The 24,311-nt window shown below is 45.7% G+C and overlaps 1 protein-coding gene and 1 long non-coding RNA gene across 3 annotated transcripts in view; one reads left to right on the top strand and one right to left on the bottom strand.

Annotated features, from left to right (window-relative positions):
* LOC138189023 (homeobox protein abdominal-A homolog) overlaps window positions 1–24,311 on the bottom strand; it is a 32,444-nt gene that overhangs the window by 2,685 nt on the left and 5,448 nt on the right. For both annotated transcript variants that reach the window (XM_069131193.1, XM_069131194.1), the window contains exon 2: window positions 22,122–22,154. In XM_069131193.1, coding sequence (XP_068987294.1) covers window positions 22,122–22,154 — 33 coding nt within the window. The remainder of the gene's footprint in view (window positions 1–22,121; window positions 22,155–24,311) is intronic.
* Window positions 23,810–24,311, top strand: part of LOC138189054 (uncharacterized) — a 57,849-nt gene continuing 57,347 nt past the window's right edge. The window contains exon 1 of the long non-coding RNA XR_011175840.1: window positions 23,810–24,133. This is a non-coding gene — a long non-coding RNA (uncharacterized LOC138189054). The remainder of the gene's footprint in view (window positions 24,134–24,311) is intronic.

The following is a 24,311-nucleotide window of genomic DNA, read 5'->3' as shown; positions in this document are numbered from 1 at the left end:
CAACAACGCAGCCAACGTGGTTTTTCGGCAAGCTTGTGTGCGTGAGTTTAGCTGACGTAGGAAGAGAGCCCGCGCGGCCGGTGCAGCCACAGCGACAGGGTGGTTGCCGAAGCTCGAAGGGTGGGCCATAGGTTACCTTGGCAACCGGAGGGAAAACCATTCCATCCTGCTGGCGGCATATCATGCCAGGGGCGAGTCAAGCAGCCAGAAAACCCTTCGTTGCATCCTCCCTGCCGGTCCCTCCTCGCCAAGCCCTCGCGCGTCTCTTCTCTCTCCGCTGTGCTGTACACGCGCCACACGGCTCTCAGAATTCGTTGGTTCCTCTCCTCTCTCGACCACCGGTGAACCCGATTGTCCCCACACGCTTCAACCACCATAAATATCTACGGGACCATCGGCCGAGCGCTGGCGCGAGCATTATCAACAATTTCGCTGGATCAAGCTAATGTCCATGCAGAATTTATAGATAACCGTTCTTGCCGCCCCTCCGGAGGGAGCTGTCTGGCCAGGATTTCGTCGGACCGGGTTAACAGCTGGGCGTGAAGCTCGTTTGCTCCCGGCAACGCTTAATTTATGTACCTTCTTCCTCCTCTCCTTCGAATATCTTTCAATTTCTCCTGCTCCCTTTGCGTTTCGTTCAAACAAGCGCGGAATACGCGGCGAGGAAAAGGTAAACGGCGTCCGACGTTTCAAACGTAGAGAGGAACGAGGCGAGACAACGCTGCAAAGGAAATTGGCCGACGTTAGTTATTTTCAAACGGCGTGGCACCGATAACCCCTGATCGAAGATCGCCGATAACCTCGCGCTATGCGATTAATAAAAAAAGTGACGAAAGAAGCGTGTAATATGCGTCTGCCAGTCTGGCACAATAGATAATCCCTCCTCTTACTTCCCTAACACGCTACAACCACCATTTTCACTCGTTTTATGACCATTCATTCTCGCGTCCTCTGTTTGTTAATAGCGCGATAAGCTGGTTTACATTTGCGATTGATAATTGATTAATCATAAATCAACACACTCATAACGATCCTACAGCTCGGCGATACAAACAAAAAGAGACGCGAAGAAAGCAATTTTTTCACGCAATTTCATGCTCGTCGTCAACTTTTTCCACAACGAACGAACGAACTCGTGGTGGTCTGTTCTACGTTCGTGTCGAAGCGTCGAAACTTCCTGAATTCCATTACATCGCAATCGCGTGACACGAAACGAGCACGGTGACGGTGATCGACGATGATAGCCGTGATTTCTGCCTGCAAATTCCCGTTAATTAACAGCAAGTCGCGAGTGATTCAGGGACAACGGAGTTATAGCTGACAGGCGGTGGTCCATTTTGGCAGAGGGCAGCCGAGTGATACGGCGTGTGCGTGTGGTACTACACGACGCAGCCTGTAAACGAGAAGGGCGAAGGCCTGCGCCTAATTGCGGCCATATATTAAGTTTAATACCTGCTTTAGGTCGCCGCACGCGGCTTCACCGTTCGTCGAGTAGACGAGGATATTGCGGAAGTTTGCCTGACTGTGTTCGCCTCCCCTACGATTGCCGCCCCCTGCCCCCTTGCCTCGCGTTTCCTACTGCCGAGATTCTATCAATGTTCCCCGATCGCACGGTTGTCCTCTTAAGTTGGCGAATTTATACGAAATCCATGGAATCGAACTTTAAACGCTTCGATTACGCTCGATCGTTTCTCTCGGGAAAAACTTATCTCTCGTCCACTGAAGAGACGCGAGGTTAATTCGCTGGCTGAAATAGGGCGTTCGAGGGGCGGTACATGAAACTTGGAACATGTAACCAAGTTTATACGTTCGAGATGGATTCACTAATGGAGGGTTGGTCATTTCGAAGCTTCGCCCCGTTTATTCGGTAGAGAACTTCGCTTTTTTTCCTTTTTTCATCCTCTTTATCCGCTATTTTATTGTTTTATTTTTGCAGCGTTCTAGAATTTTCAACGTTTACCTTCGAATGCTCTGATCGACCCGCGTATTCCTCCATAAAACATCGTCGAATTATTCATTACGATATCTTGTAATTATTAGCCGTTTCGGTAAATAGCAATTACTCTTCCATATTCCAACGATGGTTGAACCACAAGGTTTAGTGAAATAAATTTTAAGTCACTTCGATATATTCGAGATTCTCCGAATAATCGCTGGACTATCGGCTTCGCGATTCTACATGCGAATCGATAAGAGATACGCTTCGGATGACATTCCGCCCCTGGACACACCCCACGTTAACGCGTCATCGTATCCGGCAATCTTCGATTACTTTCCATACTCTTCTCGCCCTATACGATAACCAGAGACGCGATAAATCGTTTCCAGGACGGTTAATGTCAGTATCAGGTTGACCATCATGACCATCGAGGGCCATATCCGCTGCGATATCGAAATCGTGGAAAATGATCCTCCTGCGCGCGTTCACCCCGCAATACTTATCAGTCCGTCATATTTTTATTTCGTGCATGACGGCAATCGTAGAAACGGTGGTTACGCAAGCCTGCTAAATACCCGTGGGGATACCTCGTCGAGTTTTTGCCGATGTCTTGGCGCAACGACCAAGGGAATTGCGCAACTGCGCGAAAAACGCATGGAAATCGCCACAAATTACGCCGTGCGCCAAGAATTCGCAATCACAAAGAGAAAGGTGCACGCCGCGTGGAAAAAATCATCCGCGTTGCGTTCCTCCGCTTCTGTGTTACTTCTATGTACTATTACCGCAATTGTGAGAGAAAAGAATCTACGGTTACATCGACGAAACGTTTCGCGCAGTTAACGTGACAAGAACGGGACGTCGCTCGGAACCGATAAAAATCACGCTTAACGCGATTACGATTTACAATCGTGAAACCGTAATAATAATAATTTCGAGGGTCCGGCAAAAAGGAGAAAAGCAGCGTCAAGTGGAGCGGAGTGTCGTTCCATAGCGGAACGAAACGGCGGGCTGCCGTACGTACGTACCACAATAGCGACGCCAATAGACGCCCAGGTTATCGTAAATCTGGACGAGCGATTAAACGTCAAGCGCGCGCCTCGCACGTTCCGTGTGGTTTTCGCTTCTTCCGAAACGCGGTCGAAAACAATGACGGCGTTGCTTTAACAGCCATTTTGAGTCTGGCCATTCGCTCGACGCCGTTATCGGGCGACGGTGCTTCGCGGTTATCGGTCAACAAGCGCTTTTTCACCGTCCGTCGAATATCACCGTACAGCCTTTATATTTCGTCGCGTAAATTACTCCGCACCGCCCCTCTTTCTTTATTCGTTCGCATCACGGACGCCGTCAACGGAACTCGATTAAGAATACGAAATGCGACTTGAGGTATTTAAACGCGCGTTTCCCATTTTTGTTCTACGCGAGCCGCGTAGCGGTGCCAGCAAGGTTCGGTAACTACAGGTCTCCTCCGACTTTGACGAGTTTATACTAAGGCCACACAAAAGTAAAGGTGAATCGATTAATAAATAACGTGGAATATATCGGGCACACTTTACGTCCACTTGCTTCGAACAGGGATAGAAATAGAACGACGTTTCGTAGGACGGATGAAAGGAGCAATGGAGGAGTTAGGAGGCGTTAGGAGGAAAGAGTCGTGCAGTTTGAAATGGAAACGAGATACAGCCACTGACAGCCGGAATAGCGTCGATCGCCTGGTAAATTCGCGTCTCGAGTTTTATTCGTCGTACGTTTCACTTACCTTGTCGCTTTTATTCGGCATTATTTACGCGACCCTGAGTTATTATTTCACCGAAAACACCGACTGGCCGTGTTCACGGGCGGTAAACACGTCTCATTCGCCGCAACACCTAACCGTTCCCATATATTTGCGTTCCGTGTGCTCGCTTTTTCCTACGCGCCAACCCCTTTCTTCCTCTTCGTGTGTCCGCTAAAAGCAACCCGCCTCGCGTTAGCGGAGTAAATTCAAGGATGAGTCATAAAGCGCGCATAACTCGCTACGACGCCGCAAAGACCCGATCGAGCCGACTCTCCTAACGAGATCGGGATTCGTTAAAATTTCTCTGGAATTCTTCGTGGCTCGTTCAAAGAAGCAAGAACGCGCTCGAGTAACCGGATAGCACGAAGATACAGTTGCCAACGAGTTTTAATCGTAACGTAGTTCCGTGTTCGTACCCGGTTGATTCGCCTCTATAAAAATGTCTGTGCGGAACTCCTATTTGCATGGTTGAGTCTTGGAATTTTCTATCGACGAAGGAAAAACAAACAGGGTTGTACGTCATTCCAGACGATCGAAACGTATCGATCAGATTAAGTTACACAGACGGTGCCACCACCGATACAAACAGCGGAATGTCACGCTTAAATTAAACGACCAGATTTAATCGGCCGTCCTTTCGTGTACCGATTACAATAATCACCGGCGATCAGCGGTGCGCATAAAATTACCATAAATGAATCTCGCTGGTAATGCTCGCTATCTGCTCCTATGTCCGTTCCGACTGTTCTCTCATTCCCTCCTTTACATTCTCTTTCGAGCAGCTGCACAGAGAGAGTTTTTCCTCTACGCCCGTGTCGACACGGGGTGCTAGGTCGTGTTTTCCGCAATCTGTCGTCACACCTGGATTCCTTTCCAGTTCCACGTATACTCCCAACGCTGGACGATCGCTTGGCAAGAATCGAATAAGGGCAACCACGAGGCTACGACCGTGCAGAGGTAAGAAATTCCGGGAAGCTTTAATCGGTCCGGAGAAAGGGACAAGTCACCGCCGCGACCAATCAACGCCAGGTTGACACGTCTAGGTTCGCTAGATATTTGCGGGGGATGGCAAATCGGCCACGAAAAGTGCGAGGATTAGCCGCGGATAAATCGCTTGAGCATGGTGGAGCCTGGAATTGCCACTAAGTAAGAGAGAGAGAAAAAGAGGGAAAGAGTGAGTAAATGGAGGAGTTATCGCGACCATTTTGCCCAGTCTCCGTCTCTGTCTGATACTCGTACACGGGCGTCCTTCTCGTTCAGGGAACGACAGAGGAACGAAGCCTTCTGGCTCGTTCGGCCGTTCTCTAGCGGAGGCTGCAGTGACCCGAGAAGGCGATCAAGCGATTCGTGGGTCGTGGCTGGGCCGTATCTTCTCTCCCGTTCCCCCTTCGTTCGGCCTGTCTACATTTTTCACCGGCTCGAGATTTTATTTGCCCGCAGTGCCGCGAAATTAAGCCGTTTTGAGATATTTATGAATGGATCGGGCACCAGCGCTGGACCAGCCGCTCGAACAAAGAGGGACGCCAGCGCCCTCGTCCTCCGCCACCACGCGATTTGCGACTGTTGTCAAACTAGATGCTGCTGCCTTTTCGTTCGCGCCAACCTCCCTCTCTCCCTCTCTCTCTCTCTCTCTTCCTACATCCTTCCGCCCTCTCTTCGGTATTGTCTATGGAATTCCTCGAATGGAGCCGGATAGCAGGCATATCTGCTATATGATGTCACGTATCCGAATACATTAGTCGCTGGTCATACGGTGGCTTTTTTTAGACGGCGAACGGACGAAGACGTGATTAAAAGTTAAAGTCGTGTCGAGCCTCGTTCAAACTTTTGGCAAAGCGAGCAAGAGTTTCATCTTGTAGAATGCCATTTTCACTTTCTATATTTTACGGTACGTGCATCTCTTATCTCTGAATGTCTTCTTTTTTTCTTTATCGTTTTTAAATGTAGCCACTAGCTTTTTTTTATTTAAGGCGCTGCTATAAGAGGTACGAAGATAAGGTTATCAAAGTTCGATGCTCTATTTGTCGGCTGGAAATTTTACGATAACTGAGATCCGTTTCGAGAAAACGATCTCTGTCAACATGTCCAAAGAGAGTTCGCTGCGACTGTTCCAGTAACTCCATTCACTCGTTTGACAAACGATCACGGCGTAATAATCTCGAAATCTCTGGCAGCGGCACCGTACCAATAAGAACCGACGTTGTTCGAATCGCTTTACCCAACTATGAAACCCGTCGTCTACGTCTACCGGCTCCTAGTGTCTCGTGCCCGGTCCCGATACCTAGGTACGACGAGTAATAGCGTAGCAGCCGCGACAGCACACATCTGAGAACTTAAGATCGCGTAGGAGGCGGTAAAATATACTTCTTTCGTATTTCCTGTCGCGTCGATATTCTCGTCATCGACGGGAAGAGATCTGTGCGGCAGTTCGATGGACAGCTATTTACAGCGAAGAACGCGACAAAAGATAGCGAAGCGAATGCAATCCGAGGAGAAAGAGGGATCATCCATCTGTCGTCAGCCTAAAAGCAGTCTCGGCTTTGCCGTTCACTTTTAAAAATTATCGATCTTATCCAAATACGTTACACGTACCGCTCGGTTGACTTACGATCTAGACATTCTCGAGGGGAACCAGAGCAAGAAGCGATAGAAACACGCGTTCGAGCGGTCGCGACGTGGGTGTCTTTAATCTGTCGGGCAGAAACGAGAGGAAAGGAAAGAAAGAGCAGAAGGTAAATGGCGAAACGATCTCACGGGAGACTATACGTACAGGTGCTCACGCACTCTTTCGTCACGCGTGAGTGTGCGTTGGTATAGCGTAGCTTCCATCGGGACTAGCAATAGGCTTAAATCCCGATTGGTCGGACAGCTCGTTTCGCTGTGGTGTGTGTGGCGAGCTATGCGTTCCAACACGCGCCTATGTACCGTGTCATGGAAGGGTGTAGAAGAAGTGGGGGTGGATATATATGAGGGTATACCGTTCGTATATATACAGGGTGGTAATAAAGGATTCCGACAAGGATGGATGGTGAGAGGGGAGAAGTTCGCTCCATTGTTCCCGGTGGAACCCAAACGTCATCTATAAGGGTGCCTCCCATTATCTGCCGTGTATCTGCCTCACGCACACGCACTCAGCCAACCAGAGTGGGGACGCGTTACGCACACAACAGTGAAACCGGCGAGATCGGCTCTCTACCCAGATGCGCGACATGGCGGTGCCTTTCACGGTGTGTGGAATCGTATCTACATGGCGGCTGACTGTGCAGCTATTCCTTCTCTGGCAATAAGCGCTCTAATCTCCCACGAAATTGTAAAGTCACCTTGGCAGTGAAATTTATAAGAGAAGCCCCCGGCCCGGTCTGATGGAACGAGCAACGCGCTCACATTGCACCTCAAAAAAAAAAAAAAAAAAAAAAAAAAAGAGAAAAGAGGAAAAGAGAGAAAGACGGGGAAAGAACGCACGTGACATCTAGTTGTCTCTTCTGTCAGAGGATACGCCTTTCTTTGTCTCGTCTCCTGGACCGACTGTACAAAATATTGCTGTTTACGACACAACGAGAGAAAGATGATCCGTGTTCGCATTCTTTTCCCAAGAGAGAACACAGGTTTCGGTTTCGTCGAGAGAAAAAGAAACGCGGTCCGATAAACGTGAACGACGATTGAGGATGGTGGCAGCGCACGTGAGAAAGAATTTCCATTATTCGACGTCATGAAACCGTGCGAGCGCGATAATTCGAATGCTGTAGCGACCCGCGTAAATTGCATCAGTAGCACCGGCGCTGAGTTGGAAACGTTAGTGGAAATGGTACAAAGCCGACAAATCGTCCATGTCCCGTAGCAATTGCGATATATCCTCGCCGAATACGACGCGTTATGAACGGTCTATGAGTGCGATTCGTGCGAGTCACTCGCGCACGAACGTCTAATTAGCATACGTGACGCCTCGTTTATTTTTTACTTCAGTTTCATTTCCTATGTTTCACGGAACGAGACACGACGACGTTCGATCCTTCAAACGGCGACAGTTCCAGCAAATTTGATCAAGAACGTAATCTTTCTCGTCACATTCGCCAATTCGTTTCACGTTTTAAATAATGCAAAAAATAATATTCTCTTGTCCGTTTATCCTTTTTCGTTGTGTTTCGGCTTAAAAAAGGGCGCTTACATTTGTTAATCGCGCGACACGCAGCATGCATAATTCTCGTCGTTGGAATGGTATCGCGGTGAAGCGGTTGGCGACCGAATCTCTCGAAAATAAACCAGCCGGCAGCACGCCAATCCTAAAATACACGTAATCTCGTGCGCGCGCTAAATGGAGGGCGTCGATACGATCCTCCGGATTAAATTTTAATTTTACAATAAAGAATGACGTATTAGAATGCTGTTGGCAAACATTCCGTCCCTCGTAAGAGTCGTAAGGGAGGCGTGCGTCCCCTTTCGTACATCCTGGCTGACGCCACCCCTCTCCGCCCCCATAACAGGCCAGCAGCGCGAACAACCACCCCATAGAACCCCTAAAACTCTAATTACGGCCTTACATTCCCTACCGACCGTCTTCTACCCCTGCTCCTTTTCAACCCCCCTCATATTTTCCAACATTCTTCCTCTCCAGCCGGGTCCTCCTCCTCCTCTTCGCCCTCGTCACTTCCACGCAGCCCTCTCCTCTGCACCATTACATGCAAATGCCACGGCTGTCTCCTTCCGCTAATAAAAGTCGTGGCCGCGCAATTTAGAACATCCGACGTACAGTCGCAACGGCTTCCGAAAGATACTCGAGACGAGACACGGAATAAGTTCGAGGAGCTACCGACACGTCGGCGAAATTATTACTCATTAGCAACACCCCGGAACACGACTGCGATCCCGGTGTTTTATGCTACCTACTGGCCGTGCACCGTTTGAATTGTTGTTTAAAATGCCGCTTAAATTATAGCGAAGCGGGTACACGTCGTCTTCCAGCGAAGCTCGTAAACGTTTTTAGTGCGAGTTGAAAAAAACCAGCTGTCCCCTCGTGCTCCCTTATTCCTGACTAATTTTTCCACTTGTGTTCGATCGTTTAAAATATTTAAATATTATCTTTTATTCGATAAAACATTCGTTCCGAAGATGCTGTAATAAGATGGAACTCGATATATATTAATTAGACAGAAGTAGAACAAGACAGGAATCGCTCCTTTATTGAAAGAAACAATTGGAACGGATAAGATCTTGGCCGTAGGTAGCAGTAAGAGCAGGAGCAGCGATCGTCGCGGTGAGGAACGTTAGGACCCACATAATGTTTAATCAGAGCACGTTGCGGCTTTACGATATTAGTTCCCGTTACGCACCCTCCTTCACCCTTTCCTTCTGTCGATCTTTGCCATTCTTCGCCCCGCCTGTTCAACCAATGGACGGTGGACCGACCTTTCGGAATCTTCCGAATATTTCGAAAGTTACAACCCCGCAGTGTTTAACCTTCGACAGGAGATGGCTGAAATGTGTTTGCTCGACTCCCTTCCAATCCACACATGGTGACAAGGACGTGTACGCTGTACATATTGGCCGAAGGATTATATCGCTTCATCGAATGGAAATTGTGGCTGGATATCAAGAATAATGTGGGAAAAGTTGAATGTACTCTGTGTGAAAGGAAACGACGTATGTACAAGAGTGGCGGCGACTCGTGAATAAGACGAAGATAATTCGAATTGTGCAATGTAAATATTTTCATTCGATCGTTGTAAGCTCGAATATGACGTATTTATTTGATGCACGTACTCGTGCGGGAGGATCGAGGAGAAACGGTCTGTTGGCCTAGTTCAAGCTCTATCCTATCTACCTACGTGTGTTTAACTGCTAATTTAAGGTCTACCAAGTTCATTGTGGCTTATAACGGTGTTATTGAGTTCAAGGCGAACGCCATCTTCGCACTCGCTAAATAGATAATGCCTGCTCTAGATGTACCAATAGTGGACCACAGGATTTTGTGGCTCCCTGGAGTACTGACCACGGGGAAGTTCCCTATAAATCTACTAAGAATAATTCGGAGGGTACGGTTTTATTGTGAGCTGTTTATCGATCTTCACGTTGCTGCATTACGGAAAGAAACAAACATCGAACTAGACTCTCGCGTTTTTGCTCCATGGGGCCCCATTTCTCGCGAACATCGAACCTTCCTAGTTGCTGATCCGCCCACGTGTCTCCGCGCCGGTCGATGATCAAAATCTGGCAAAAAATCTTTTGTTCAACCCGAGTTACCATGGTTACGTTAACTGTTATAAAACTAAACAGACTCTATATCCGTTTGTTTGTTACGTCATGAGGTGTTCGATAGTATCCCACATACTTGAAATTTAGAAACTCTTTCAAAATCAAACGATTCGCTGGAAAGTCATTCTCAATCATTTCCACTACCCTCCACTAGTCTGATTATTTGATTAAATCGACCAGATAGACATCCATCCGCTAAAAACCGAGCCTCGACTCAGCTTTGGAATGGCGAACAACATACTAGAATCGTTTCTGAAATTTCGAAATCCGACGCAAACGAAATCTGCTCGCGGATCGTGCTGCACGATTCTAGTTGACTGCAACCGAGGGCGAAGAAGACTTTGCCAGGCAAACACGCGTATAATAAAAGTCGTAAGATAGGCGAATTCCTTCGGGAGCCGTAGCGACCGCCGCGCACTCCTCTTCAGTTTACTCGCTTCTAGCTCCTGTCTCTCTCTTTCTCTCTCTCTCATTTCTCCTCGCGATTCTTTCGTTCGTGCTCGCACGGATACGCCACGCGGACAAAGGGGAATCCCCCGCGCATGCGCTCTCGTCTCTTGGTTCTAGTAACGATTCCACCCACCCCTGTTATAACTTGTCTCCCCCACCAGCCACCTCTAGCCCCTCGTCCGACGACCACCATCAGCCTAACGCAAGCTACGGGAACGGACCTGGTGTGTACGTATATCTGGACTTTCACACAGACTCGACAAACACAAACGTACACCGTTTCACGATGTGAGTATCCGTACGTATCGGTTTGATGACGCGGGTGATGGGTTTGATCTGATTTTCCATTTCCAACGACCGAAATGTGCAATGTATTCAAAGCATCGAGATACGAGCCATAGCCGTTCAAAGGTTACATTTTTTTCCCTTAAAACCTAATTTCCTTTCTTTTTTTACCGGCTGTTAGCTTATCTCGCGGCCTCGTGAATGGGAGCGAAGAAACGAGTATCGCTATTTGTTTGAAAATCGTAAGTTATTCGATACGAGGTATTAGTGGAAGATAGCAGAGAGGAAATTAGTGTGTCCCGAGGGCGGTGAGTTCATAAGGGCGTGATCAGGCACAATTATGCTTCTTGTCGGCCGAAGGACAGCATAAACCGCGATTCGAACTGGATTAAAATATAATTGAATCGCGCCAAAGTTATAATTTCTTGGATCGGCAGCTCGTTAAGGGGACCCGCGCTGCGCACCAGGAATTAACTAAACGATCCGAGTGCGACTCCGAAGTATCGAGGGATAAAAAAGAAGAAGAAACGGAAATGACGCATATATTCTGTGTCGATTCGGAGGTTAAAGTCGCGTTTAAAGCAGCGAGAGCGAAGAATTGTCATTTTTAGCGATCTTTAAGCGATCCCATGGCCTTTAATTATGTCCCAATTAACTCGCGTTCGGGATTCCAATCTTCGCCCTCGTCGCGGCTCTTTTTGTTTTTGCTCGAACCCGTCACTATCGACGCGAAGCACGAAAGCAGTTTCCACGGCCAACGTAGAGAACCAAATATGTCTACAAAGCGCACGACAACGATACGTAGATGGCCTCACACAGAGTTCATGTTTTCGTGTACGTGTCCGCTGTTTGTGCGTGTGTGTGTATCGCACGTGTACGGTGCATCGAGCTCTTCTCCGTGCTCTAACACTGCGACGAGAGAAACACCCATACACATGTATAAGCGCAAGAACATGAAAGTACACGGAAATACACAGAGACAGGAATGTGCACTACGACTACCGGTCGGGTTGTTCACGTACATAAGTATAAAGAGAAGAGGCGTAATATCCTGCAGCGGAGCCGCGGGACGGTACAAAAGCTGGAAATGGAGCCTTTAGTTTTTATCGAGGGATAAAAGTCGTGATAAGCTGTATCAGGGGTGTACCGTGAAAGAGCACGGCGACGTACTCACGCGATATCTAGACCGGATCGGTGCCGGTGTGTGCAAGTGTACGTTGCCCCCCTCTTTCAGTAATACGACGGGGGCCACAGTGAGCTTCGAAATTTCGAAGGTTATTGTACGAGATATTCCGTCGTGTCGTTCCACTCTGCAACCAAGGCGTCACGAGACTTCCACGAGCGAATCGTGGAAAGCGTAACGATCAGATTCGAGCGTCGTCGATAGAATGAAATTTCTTAATCGTGCGCGAACAACGTTTAGTTCAACGAGCAACTTAATTCGCTCGTAATACATTTAAACGCTATACGATGTTTGTGGCTGGTTTGTCGAAACTACTCACCGCTATCGTACTATCGCGCATATCAATTCGTACTGGAATTCGTTCATAATTCATCAATAGTTGTTTTCTGTCCATCATGTAGCATGAATTTCTATTCAGAGGTGAAAGGTCGTGCCATAACGCGACAATTTCCAATTCGATGACAGTTATCTCGGAGGGCTCCGAGTTGCACACGCATTCCATCTTTGTCGAACGTCGACTGGATGTCCTGGGGACGGGGGCTCGATAATGGTTAACCGACCTCGAACAATTAGAACGCCGCCGACTAAATTCCGAGTGGCGTAAATCAAGCCCTGATCGTTACGCGAACGTAAACATCGTAATTCTGATCAGCGGTAAATCTACCTGACATCGAGGTGGAGCATTCCGGAGCAATTCCTTCGTTCGGTATTGGCTATCCGAAGGCGTAGATTATACAGTCGAGTCTCACGGGAGAGGAAGGAGGCTCCAGCTTCGACTCCTCGTGTCCTTTTCCCTTTCCCCCGCCATTCTCTCCGAAGAGCAGAGAGCCGTGGTCTTTGCCCCTTCTCTTCGTCCAGGTCTCTCTCTCCTCTCTCTCTCTCTCTCTCTCTCTCTTTTTCTCTCTCGCCTCTCACGGCTAAAGGTCTATATCGCGCACCGTCAAACCTACCCGAATTGCTCGTCGTCGTGTTATGCAAACGGGCACATTTGTTACGATAGTACTCGCCAGGGGGTCGTTCTCCACCAGCGTGACATGGTATGGCGTGGCGTGGCGCACAGCCACGGGAGTAGCACAGCTATCCAACCGCGCCACGCTTTCCTCTCTCTCTGTTAGATCCGACGACTACGTAGTTGAACGTCTGAATCGCATTCTCTAGCCGGTGAGCACGTTTTCTCGCCTGGACAACGTCGTTTCGCGTGTCAGCGCTATGTTCGTGCAACTACGAAAGCGTCCCTCTTGAAGAACGCCAACCACTGTCGCTAACAGCAGAACGCGCAACAATCAACCGCACTCGTTCGCGTTCATCTTTATTAAACTTTCTCGCGAGCAACTGTTCCAGCGGATAAAGTAGAATTTCAGTGAGAAACTGCGCGTCGATAGTCTGTTTCCCGATGCAAATTTCAAGATAGAATAGAAAGGGACAGAGAAGCAACAGACGTTTTATGATTTCATATAATGAAAACATAAAAGGCGTTTGTACAAAAGGAAACGTCGTCGATTGTTGCACGTTGTCGCATTTAATTAAATACCGGTTAATTTAATCGACGATCAGGTAGAACCGATTTAAAGGATCGTCGATTTGTCGGTAGACGTCGAGGAATTCTACGGCTATTTAACGATCTTCGCACATCCTTATTCGTCACATATTTCACCGGATCGTTCTATCCTTCCCGTAAAATTTTATCGACCGTGAAAATAACACTCTGTCCGTGTTATATCTACCAAGTGACATTCTCCAAGTTTTAACGACCGTCACGCACCTCCATATCTGTCGGCTGAAACTTACCTCTTTCGATTTGATTTTTTCGAACTTGGTTCTATCGACGCGAGGTGCACGTGAAACTTTAACATCGAGAGAAACGATTTTTCCACCGGCTCGGATGTAACGGGATGACGCGTACGAACGATTACATTTTCACGAGTAGGATTTCGACGCGAAGATCGAGGGAAAAACAGGCAAGATCCTCGTTCTTTCTTTTGTCTACGACCAAATGAAATGTAAAACGCTGCCATCTTCATTTTGAAGCAAGGAACTTTGCTTCCGGTTGCACTGTGCATTCGAGCGAGCGTGAAACGCCGAGATGTCCCAAGTTTCGGTCGAGAGATGCAATTTTTCTCTTAAACGCCGCGCTAAAGTTGAAAGTTTCGGGCATAGCGATGAAGACAAGTTCGACGCAAACTCGGCTGCTTGCAAGAATAGGATATCCAACGAAAACTCCAAACGAGATGTTTGTTATAGTGGAACTTTTAGCTAATCGCGGCTACGCTGTCGAGGAAATAAGGCTCGAATTCACTCGAAGAGGAGGGAATTTCCTTTTCTACGTGTATTCGCCGTCGATGAGCACAACTTTTCTCGAATTAGTAATTGGATTTTGAGGAATTATGCAGCCGACAGTTAGCCGAGAGCCGGCCTTGTGTAACGTTATTCCTAATGAACAGAGAAAATTACTTCTCTCTCTCTCTCTCTCTCTCTTTGCAAAGAAGAAAAATGATTACGCTTTTGCCAAAATAAAGAAAACCAAGTCGGACGATTAGGATACGTTCCAAACTCGGCTTCTCTTGCCATGCAAAGCGAATGCAACTCGCAATTAAGGCGCTCTCCTTTAAATCGACCGCGAAATTATTTTTCCGGTAATTCGAGCGACGACCTCATGAATTTCCAGACAGCATTGGTATGCAAGACGCTATGCGAGGATCCAACCTCTAAACCTAAGTTTTCATTAGAACGGTCGTACCTACCGCTATCTCAATCCTCCTTCTCGCTAGGTATAATCGTATTTTAACAAAATCCTGTTAGCAGCTGAGAGCCGGCCAAACGGCCGTGGCGAGCGCACTATTTTACTCTAACTACCTACCATTGTACAATGCCTCAGTCTTTTGTAATTTCGCGAGCGCAAAATGTTACTAACTTGAATATTTAGCAGCGGTCTGCCGGCTCCGCCGAGAATCAAGCCGAATTTCCTGGAATAATTCAACCTGGAAACGTTCTCGCCAATCGAAAAATTGCAAAACCTCAACACGCACGTTGGAGAACTAGGCGAGAGAAATAACACGGCAGACGAAATATCATTCCTCTTCTTGTTCCCTTGTTATGTGTCTCGCGTATTTCTTCCCCCACGGTGCAACATCAGACGACTTCGAACGAAGGGGAAACGAAGAAGAAGAAGAAATACACGCTGCTGGAAAAACGAACGAGCCGACTCGCGAGCTATCGAGAAACAGATAGCGCCGCCAGTGTAATTACGATAAATTGTTCCCCCTACGATAATTATCGGTATTCCTGGAATGGGATACGCCGCGAGTCCGTGTTTCTCCGGTTGCTGTTCACCTACAGTCTACAGTTCGATTTTTCCGACCCTTTCTTCCCGCTTGCACAAATGGCAGCGCTGAATATACGATGGAACACGACACACACTGCCTCGGCTACGGCTCCCCTGCTCATCTGTTCGCTGAACGAGTTTATAAATTAGAACACGCTCGTGTGCGGCTTCTTACGCCAGTCGAAACCGCAACTTGCATGTTCTCTTATTCATCCGTGCGAGACAAAGGTTCCGATACTATTTGCGTTTTCATAGACTTCACTGAATTTCAACTAACTCGGTAATTTCAACTTCCCTGTTAATGCGGAGAACGAGAATCTTCTGACAAATAGATTGTTTTAAACTTAAACGCTGCTGTTCCCTTCCGGTCTATGTGACTCGAAGTACACGTTATATTTCAATAGACATTGTTAAAATACAGACAGTTTTTTTTTCACATATATGCTACTTTTGTGTATTCCACGATGTTTCTTAATAATAAAGTCATTTCAAGAAAAGAGGTAGATAGAAGTAACGTAAAAATGATAAATAGCAGAGTCAATTAAAGCAATAATAATTCGAGAAAAAATAAAACTAGTCGATCAAATTGAACAAAATCTGTTTAACGTTCATCTAATGAAATTTCCACGTTAAACTTGTTGTCCCGTTCGTAGAATACGGATTCATGTAAAAAGCCTGTGAAACGTCGGACAGATACAACCTGATTGATTCCTATAACAGATACGAAGCCTTTACTTTCACTCGGCTGAAAACCACCATGATTTACGAACGTCACCAAGAGGCATCGGCTTTTTAGCTCTCTCCTTGTCGTAATAGATTTCCCCGTAAATTTTACTGCTTTTTAAGGGATGGCAAAGAGCGCTCGCGACTCTCGACAAAGGGTACGCGGTGAAAGTTTACGTCAGGTTTGGAAAAAAAGCCAGTCTTCCGAATAGAGGTGAAACCGTAAAAAAGGCTAAAGAAAAGGGTCGACCTTGTAAAATTCGACCAGCCTTGGAGAAATTTTCTTATACTTGTTAATAAGTAGTAGATGTAGCGGCACATGAACGAACGGAAAATTCGAACGGGAAAAGAGTCGCAATGTCGTGCCTTGCGGTGCCAACGTTCTTTTCATCTGCTACGTACGAAGGTAAACAAACTCCGAACAAAACATTATCGCCGTTATTTCTTCTAATCGTCAATCGGAGTTACGTTTACGGTTTTTGTAATACCACCGATCGATATCAACAGACGAACGTGCTCTGTAGAGCATTCATTACAGTCAGAGTATGCAGTCGACTAGCGAGCGTACAGTGGAACGGTAGACGACGAACGAGCGACGATTACGACAGGCATATACTACGCCTCTGTACAGGTATTTAAAATTATTTTAATATACACCGACTATTACGACTCTATCACTCGTCTCTTTAACGAACGAACGCGTATAATAATCCATCTCGCGTAGGGAATAAAAAGATCCATTTGCTTTCTGAAAACGATCACCGCGATGTATGTTTTGGAGCTTGTTACTTTATTCAGGAACGAAGAGAAAAGAGCGAGATAATAGACAAATGCTTCGTAGTAAATATACTTTGTAATATATAATACATATCGTATATTATATACATATCGCATAATATATATCGTATAATATATATTGTATAATATATATCGTATATTATATATATTATATATATCGTATAGTAAGTACATATATTATATCTGCGCGAAGTCGATATTCGCCGTAGGATTCTATTCGATCGCATAACATTCTGACTGGACGTTAATCTGTAACGGCTTGTAACGTAGCACGCGACATAATCGTTTGCATATTATCGTTGTGAAAATAAAGCGTATCGCCGTGAAACGTATACGTGTCGTGACCGGGCCGGAGAATTTCAGCGAAGGAAATGAGCGAAGAGGACTCGAGAAGCTCGAAATAAGCATATCGTATGAATAAGTATGAATGGAGGCAGACGATACGTGTACTTGTAACGAACCGTATATACATTTGCAATTGGCACGTTTGACGTTTAGTTTCTATGGCATTGAGAAACTAGTAGATTATACGTACATCGAGTATGAAACTTCGCCAATGAACAAAACTACGTAACACATACAAGACCAATGACTGATAGTAGAATAAATAAGACTAATTGCTATTGCGTATACATATATATTTTAATAATCGTGATTAGAAGCTAATGAGAAAGAAAAGAAAAAGGAAAGCGTAGCCAACTGGTGCTTATGACGATCCCGCAAGGTTTACCTTGAGTAACCGAAAATAACCGTCGAGCAGAGAGGTTCGAGGCTGTTCTCTCGACCTGAGAAAAAGACAGAAGGTATTTTTCCAAGAAGGCTTGAGTGTGAATCTACGGTGACATTTAGAATCGGCCGGTCGTCCCGAGGATTTGACTGGTATGATGGGTTCGGCACGCGACAAAACGGGGTACGCGCCGTCGTATGACCATAAAATAAACGTTTGGGGTGGCGCAGGCGGAGGCCAAACCTGGCAGCGCATAAACACTTATATAACAGCAATTAAACTGCTTTTAAGGCCCATAAAACTGCAGTTTCAATAATCTCAGTGACAACACGGTCCTGACCTGGCTCCGACTTCTCTCGGCCTCCGGAAGCCAGGCTTCCCGCCGGAATTCTTGAACGCAATCACCTTCCAAGATTACCCTTAACGTCGCGCACTTCTCCAGCCTCTACCCTCGACAGAATTTCTTACTCGCGGCAATACAAACGAAAGGATACCCGAGGGGTCGAGTGAAATAGCCTTGTCGTTCAGAAAGATAAAATTCGTACAAATGAAATATCTATTAATTTTGTATTATACTATTCGAAGGTCCATGATATCGTCATTTTCGAGAAAAAATGACCATTCTTTATTCGAAATTTCAAATTGCGTGGCTCTTTTTCTAAAACGTATCTACCGCTTGATGGACTCTATGGTACAGCGTCGGACGAGAACGGGATAGGTGTAAAATAGGGAAGAGAGAGCGACATAGAGAGAAAATGGGAGGGAGCGAAGGCGGGTGGAAACGAGCAGAAGCCCAGGTAGGGGAGGTAGGAACGATGAAATGGGATAATACGGACGCTGCAGGACGCGGCAGCCATCATCGAATGCTAATGAGGGGTTGGCGGCTTTTGGGGCGGAAGATTCAGTCCATGCAGTGGCGCACTGTTGCCAGAGAAACGGTCTGATTATAAATTATACATTATCTCGTGCTAGACCTGTGTACACACCGAAATCCAAGTAGACGTCCGCAGGCTACCGAGCCCTCGCATCAAAATGCACACCCGTTTACGGACTAGAGATAGATTAAAGGCTCGTTGAACTGCGGTATTATGGAAAGGTGGCTAACAAAAATTGCTCCAACCCGTCACACCCTAAACCTATCGTCTGGAATAATCGCCGGTCGATTTATCTTTTACTATAATAGATTATTTGTTCGATGTAACTCGTCGTCCTTGTATGTAGTCGTCGTTCGCTATAAAATAATATATACCGAAAATATTATCACGACGATATAATGGTATTTGTAGGTTGTCTAGTCGTGCTTTATATTTTTGCGACAGGAAGTAAAATAAATGCGCCATGTTTGCCACAGTGCGCGTCAACGGTTGAACGGTGAGGTAAAAAGAGGAGGAGCGCAGCTTGTAATTTAGAAGATTTTACTATTGTTGCTCTTCTCCGTTACGGTTACCGGGGTAAACGATTCCTGGAACGACACAGCAGCAGCGAGAGTTAATCAAGGGGTGGAGAAAACACGGCACGGCTGTGCAGTATAGTCCTGAGTAAGCTAACAAGAATGTTTGCTTGCGCACTGTTACCAGCAGATCGAACTGTTTATAAATTATACATTATCTGCTGATTGCTAACCATACACAAAATGCAAGTAGATGTTTACTAACCAACGACTCTTATCGTGAAAGCGTCAGACATTCAGCAATAAATAGAATTATACAACAATCGTATAAGTTTCTTATATTTTTATACTATTTCGAAGGCTTCCAACGTCTTCGTATACGATTAACGAACGAAATTAATATTCATTACCTATCCAACATGACTGTTGGCGACCGTTAAAATAGCGAAGATACAATTGCTCGTAGTTATATAAGTTATTGACTGAAAATTTGGTCGCAGTCCAGGATGAAAGTACGCAACGAACACATACAGAAAAACAGACTCGCGGAATATCCATGGAGCCATCAGCAGGCCGCCGATCCCTGACCTCAAAATGCAGTACGTTCACATACCACCAGTGAAAGATTAGATATATACGTATCTGCAAGTTAATTCTGTATTATAAAATGGATGCGGTTCTTTCCTAATTTTACGACGCGAAACGCGTGCGTAAGACGTATGTATAACTTGTCGCAATGCGCATTTCTCTCTCCGCGAAGGAAGCTACAGCTTTTCAGTTAATCACCGTCGACCCTCTATCGTCGTACGTTTCAAAGATATTTCGATGTGCATACGTCTAAAAAATATTCGACGGAGGAAAAACGCGTATTTACGCGGGTACGTAAATTTTGCTGCAGATAGAATTTTAAGGTGAGATGCCATGGTATTCTATCGGTACAGGCTTCGAAGCCACCCAGCCACCAATCCCAATTCTGTACTGGAAAGCGTAGTACATTCACGTACTGGCGATAGATTATGTCCATAGACACGACGACGGATATTGCAGCGAGTGGAAGAAAAAGAATGACGCCGCTTGAGTTGAATTCAAAGTGCTATTTTTATATTACTTCATAGCGAATGCGACTGAGTATCGCGCAATTTCAAAACTTGCCCTTTCCGACGAATTCCAATTTCGGAAATCCTTTATTTATTATCACGTCGTGAAGCAGCATCTTAGCAGACAGTAGACGCTTTCGTTTTAAACGCATCTGTAGATTTATCGAAAACTTGAGAATTTTCGCAGCGAAGAAGCGAACGCGAAAACACGACGTGGCAGATTTTAGCAACGAATTTATCTTCGTCGTTCCACAGTCCATAAAATAAAGCCGGGGGACGTTAATAAAAACGTCTTGACTAATTTTACAACGCAATCGCTGAGATATCCCAGTGGAGAAGATGGCGGGTCTGTGACTCGCAATTGTCGATGCAAAAGAGATAGGGGAGGAAGAAATACGCCACGGATGGACGATGCATTATGCATCGTGTGTCCCCGGGCTAACGTTGATTCGCGTACATAACTTCAATTACAATTAGTCAAGCATCCTGGAGGTCTCTGTGCAACATTCCCACAGGTATTTCGGCTGACGCACCCCAACTTCCAAATGCATTAACGTCACGTTTCCTTCGCGCTCTCGACGCGCACAGACGTCTATCGTGGATGGCGCCGGAGAAGCTACGTATTATCTCCTAAAGCAGCAATTCTAAACCTGCTTACAGAATCATGTTTAAAAAACACGAATAGATTCGTCTGGGACGCAGCGCCGATACGATGGTGACTCGACGCGAATTCGAGTCGAAGATATAAACGTTGGTTTAAAAATATCGCGAATCTTAATACGATTCAGATAATAATTCTTCAAAAAGGCATTAACGTTCAATGATCAATTTCACTGTCGGAGATATTATCCAAAGAACAGGTTTATTCCCATAGTAGGATCGGCACGACGGAACATACAAAGGCCAATTGTGCTTCGTTTATATGAATAAATTTGGATGTGATTTACCGGCAGGTAACTGTTCCCATCGTACACTAGCGACTTCCTGTCGTAATCGCACCCGTATTCCTATTTGAAATTATGATCCACCAAATGTAAACAAAACATCGCGATAAGTCCAATAGGTGAAGTTTTAATTTCACCTAATCGCTATTTACTGCGTCATTGTGAGCCCGTAATAGGCCATATAAAACATAGTCACGGGTATAATTTGCGGCCAACATTATCACGCTGACGACAGGTGTAGTTAGCCGTATACATGTCCTTCTTGCATGCGCAACTAACATAAATGAATAGGGTACGAGTCGGTAGCACGTGCTACCGGCACCAGGATTCGAGTAAACGACCTTTAAGCGGTGCCCTTGACTTTTCTTGACACACTTTGGAGCGCCACACGGACCGCTTGGGTTCTCCAAGGACACTTTTTTTACGTCGCAATGAATCCGCGAACAGCGCCATCTTATAAAGGCGACAACTACGGGAATCATCTGGGAGAGATCAAACGGCAGAAACAGGCGTACGAATTAGCTTTAAAACAACTTATTTCACGGGTATATTGTTAGGGGAAATTGTGAATAAAGTTTAATGGCGCGCGGCCACTGTTTTTTTTATCGCTTGAATCTTTTCAAGCTTAAACTCTTACTACGAAGAAGAATCTTTTACGGATTGACTATATATGTGAAAATTGGTGTATTCGTTCAACCTATTTGCCTTCGATCTAGTCCGATTAGCCATCGACGAAAGAAACAACGAGAAGAAATTAATTGTTCATAAGCTAATTGTCACCTCGCCTTGCTGAATAATTTAATAATCTGTTTTGGTACGATGGTTTTGAATACGAATCGCGGAATCGATCATAAAACCGAAAATGTGACCGACAGTTGAAATAGAAGCCATGAAAAACTGGTAATCGTCTCGTATGATTGCGTTTCGTGAATGAAACCGGCTCTTACGTTCGAAAATATGGCTGCCATATGTGGCAACGGCGCACGCTTGAGAACAGATTGGCCCCTGTGTGTTTGGGGTCTTGTTTCATCTCCTTGGTCGTTTCAAGCTGACAGTGTCAAAATTCCGTTCAGCATTGAAATTCTTTAAAAACTTGTGAAACGTACAAGCCTCGCTTACTATGATGATAAGTACCAGAGAGTAGAAATCTCGTCTTCAATATCAACGCTCCGTAAACAAAATTTTTAGCCAAAATGTTTCAGCGAAATAACTACGACAATAACAATGAGATGGTACTCACCGCACACGACTCTGTCGAACGGACTCATCCAATCTGAAAGCAAAAATAGAAACGTCGTAATTAGTGTCAATCGATCCGATACGGAGATTATCGGGCGCTTCAACCCACCCGTGAAAAGCATGCACACTTCAGATAAACTACCCATACAGGCAGACGAACCGTACACACACAGCAAGATCAAAACATTCGTCGAGAAGAGAAGGAAAAAGAGACAAAGAATAACAGAGAAACGGAGAGGACGCATGCAAGTAAGCAAAACTTATTCCAAGGGATACGCAATTAGAAAGTAGGAAATTCGCGGCAACTCCAGCACGCAAAGCCTTCGCTGCAACTTCGCTTGCTGGAAAGGTGGATTAGAAGCACGATCGTGAAACGTTCCAGCGCACCAGCCGCTTAATCCCGTTCCCATTTTGTCTGTTCCGTCGATTAAACCGAAATGTCACTAGATTATCCTAAACGTTGATCTCTGTACCCGTTTCACGACAATGATCGCAACGTACGGTCCGATCGGAACGACATAACCTCTTATTTCAGCCGAGACATAGCGGCGGTATCTCGCGACATGCGTTGCCCATGAGTACAGTACAACGTCTTCAATTAATCGCTCGGTAGACTAATCGCGGACACTAACCATTCCCGGCATAGAATTTATCCCAATAAATCTCTCGGCTGCGTTACATTCGAGTGACTACCGCGAGAGACGGCGTTCCCTTCGTTCTCGGCTCGTAAAGTTATTCTTACGCACTCGTAAACCAGATAAGGACTTTATTGAATCACGAATAGACACTTCTTGCGAACGTTGCCCGATAAAGCTGCGCCATGGAGGATGAAAAAGGAAGACAGTTCTCCGCGACCTTTTTTTCCCTCTGTTGCTTATGCTCAAAGGCAAATATTGCCGTACAAGAGCCCAATAAAAACCAACGTCGTTATAAATTACATTGAAGCACGTGTTGAGAAAAATCAGACACTGTCTGTACCGTTATGATTTAAACGTCGATTTGATGTTATCAAGTCGATACCATGATCGTTCGTTTCACGAATACCGTATGACAATAAAAAAAACATTACAAGAAGCAGGCATTAAAACACGTTAGAAAGACTCGGCGGGTATGGCTTACATAAGTCAAATTCTTCTCTTGTGCCTGTTCCCAGTACCCGTTAGCCGTAGGCAAAATTTTCTCCCTTCGAAAATACGCAATTCACAAACATTGGTTTAAAAATAACCAGAAAACTGGTTGGTATATGATTTATGGCAAGCGTTAACACGTTAGGATGTACATTACTTACAAATATAATGAACAAATCCTTTCTTGGAATCTTCTGTTCGGGAAAATGCACGGAAACGCGGTAATATGGTGCAAGAGAAACGTTATTGTACAGTATTGATAGCCAAACGAACTTTGAAAAATAATTTGTACATTCAACGATGATTAATGGCTTCATCGAACTATAGTCGTACATGGCGTACGTATCGTGGCGCGCTCTATCAAATTTCGTCGTTGCTGTAATTTAAAACCTGAACGCTAGGAGGTGTTAATTCGTACAATGTGTGAATTCTACGCGCCATTTGCATCGAGCGAATGAAGCAAAATTTTCAAGCAATTGTTCGTTAGAAAAGCATAAACCAGCCGGTTGATAAATAACGAAGTGAATTATATCGATAGTTATTCAAAAACACGGTCAAACGTATATCGTTATTGTGAAATTAAGTGTGGCCAGTGTCCGTTGAAAATTCTCTGACGAGATAACATCGATTCACACGAACGATATCGCACGATCTTTCGAGAAAACGTTCTATCTTCAGTGCACAAGACAAAGCAAGTGTGCACGTATCACGAAAGCCAATTATATGTGTCGGATTGGTTTATTTTCATTGGTGTGCGGCATCGGAAACGAACCTTGAAGAAGCCCCAGCCCCCCTCGTTACATTTTCGATGGAGGACGTGCATCGCCTCGTGTGCAACTCATCTGGACGACCGCGACGACACGAACACGAAAAACAATGCAGACCGGTGAGTTGAATTGCTTTTAAAAACACGTACATACACGAATGCTTTTCACGGGCGTCGTTGAGAAAAACACAACGTCGACGACGGATTTGTCCGACCGTCACAAATACGGTAAATGGCGGTAAAATGCCGTCGGCACTTTGTTCGCGCTAATACTGCGCCTCGAACAAAGGCGCTTATA

The sequence above is a fragment of the Bombus flavifrons genome, chromosome 18 (assembly GCF_040668555.2).
Source record: "Bombus flavifrons isolate JBK064 chromosome 18, iyBomFlav1_principal, whole genome shotgun sequence".
NCBI classification, from domain to species: Eukaryota; Metazoa; Arthropoda; class Insecta; order Hymenoptera; family Apidae; genus Bombus; species Bombus flavifrons.
The sequence above is the reverse complement of the archived record's forward strand: the minus strand, read 5'-3'. Positions and strand labels throughout refer to the sequence as shown.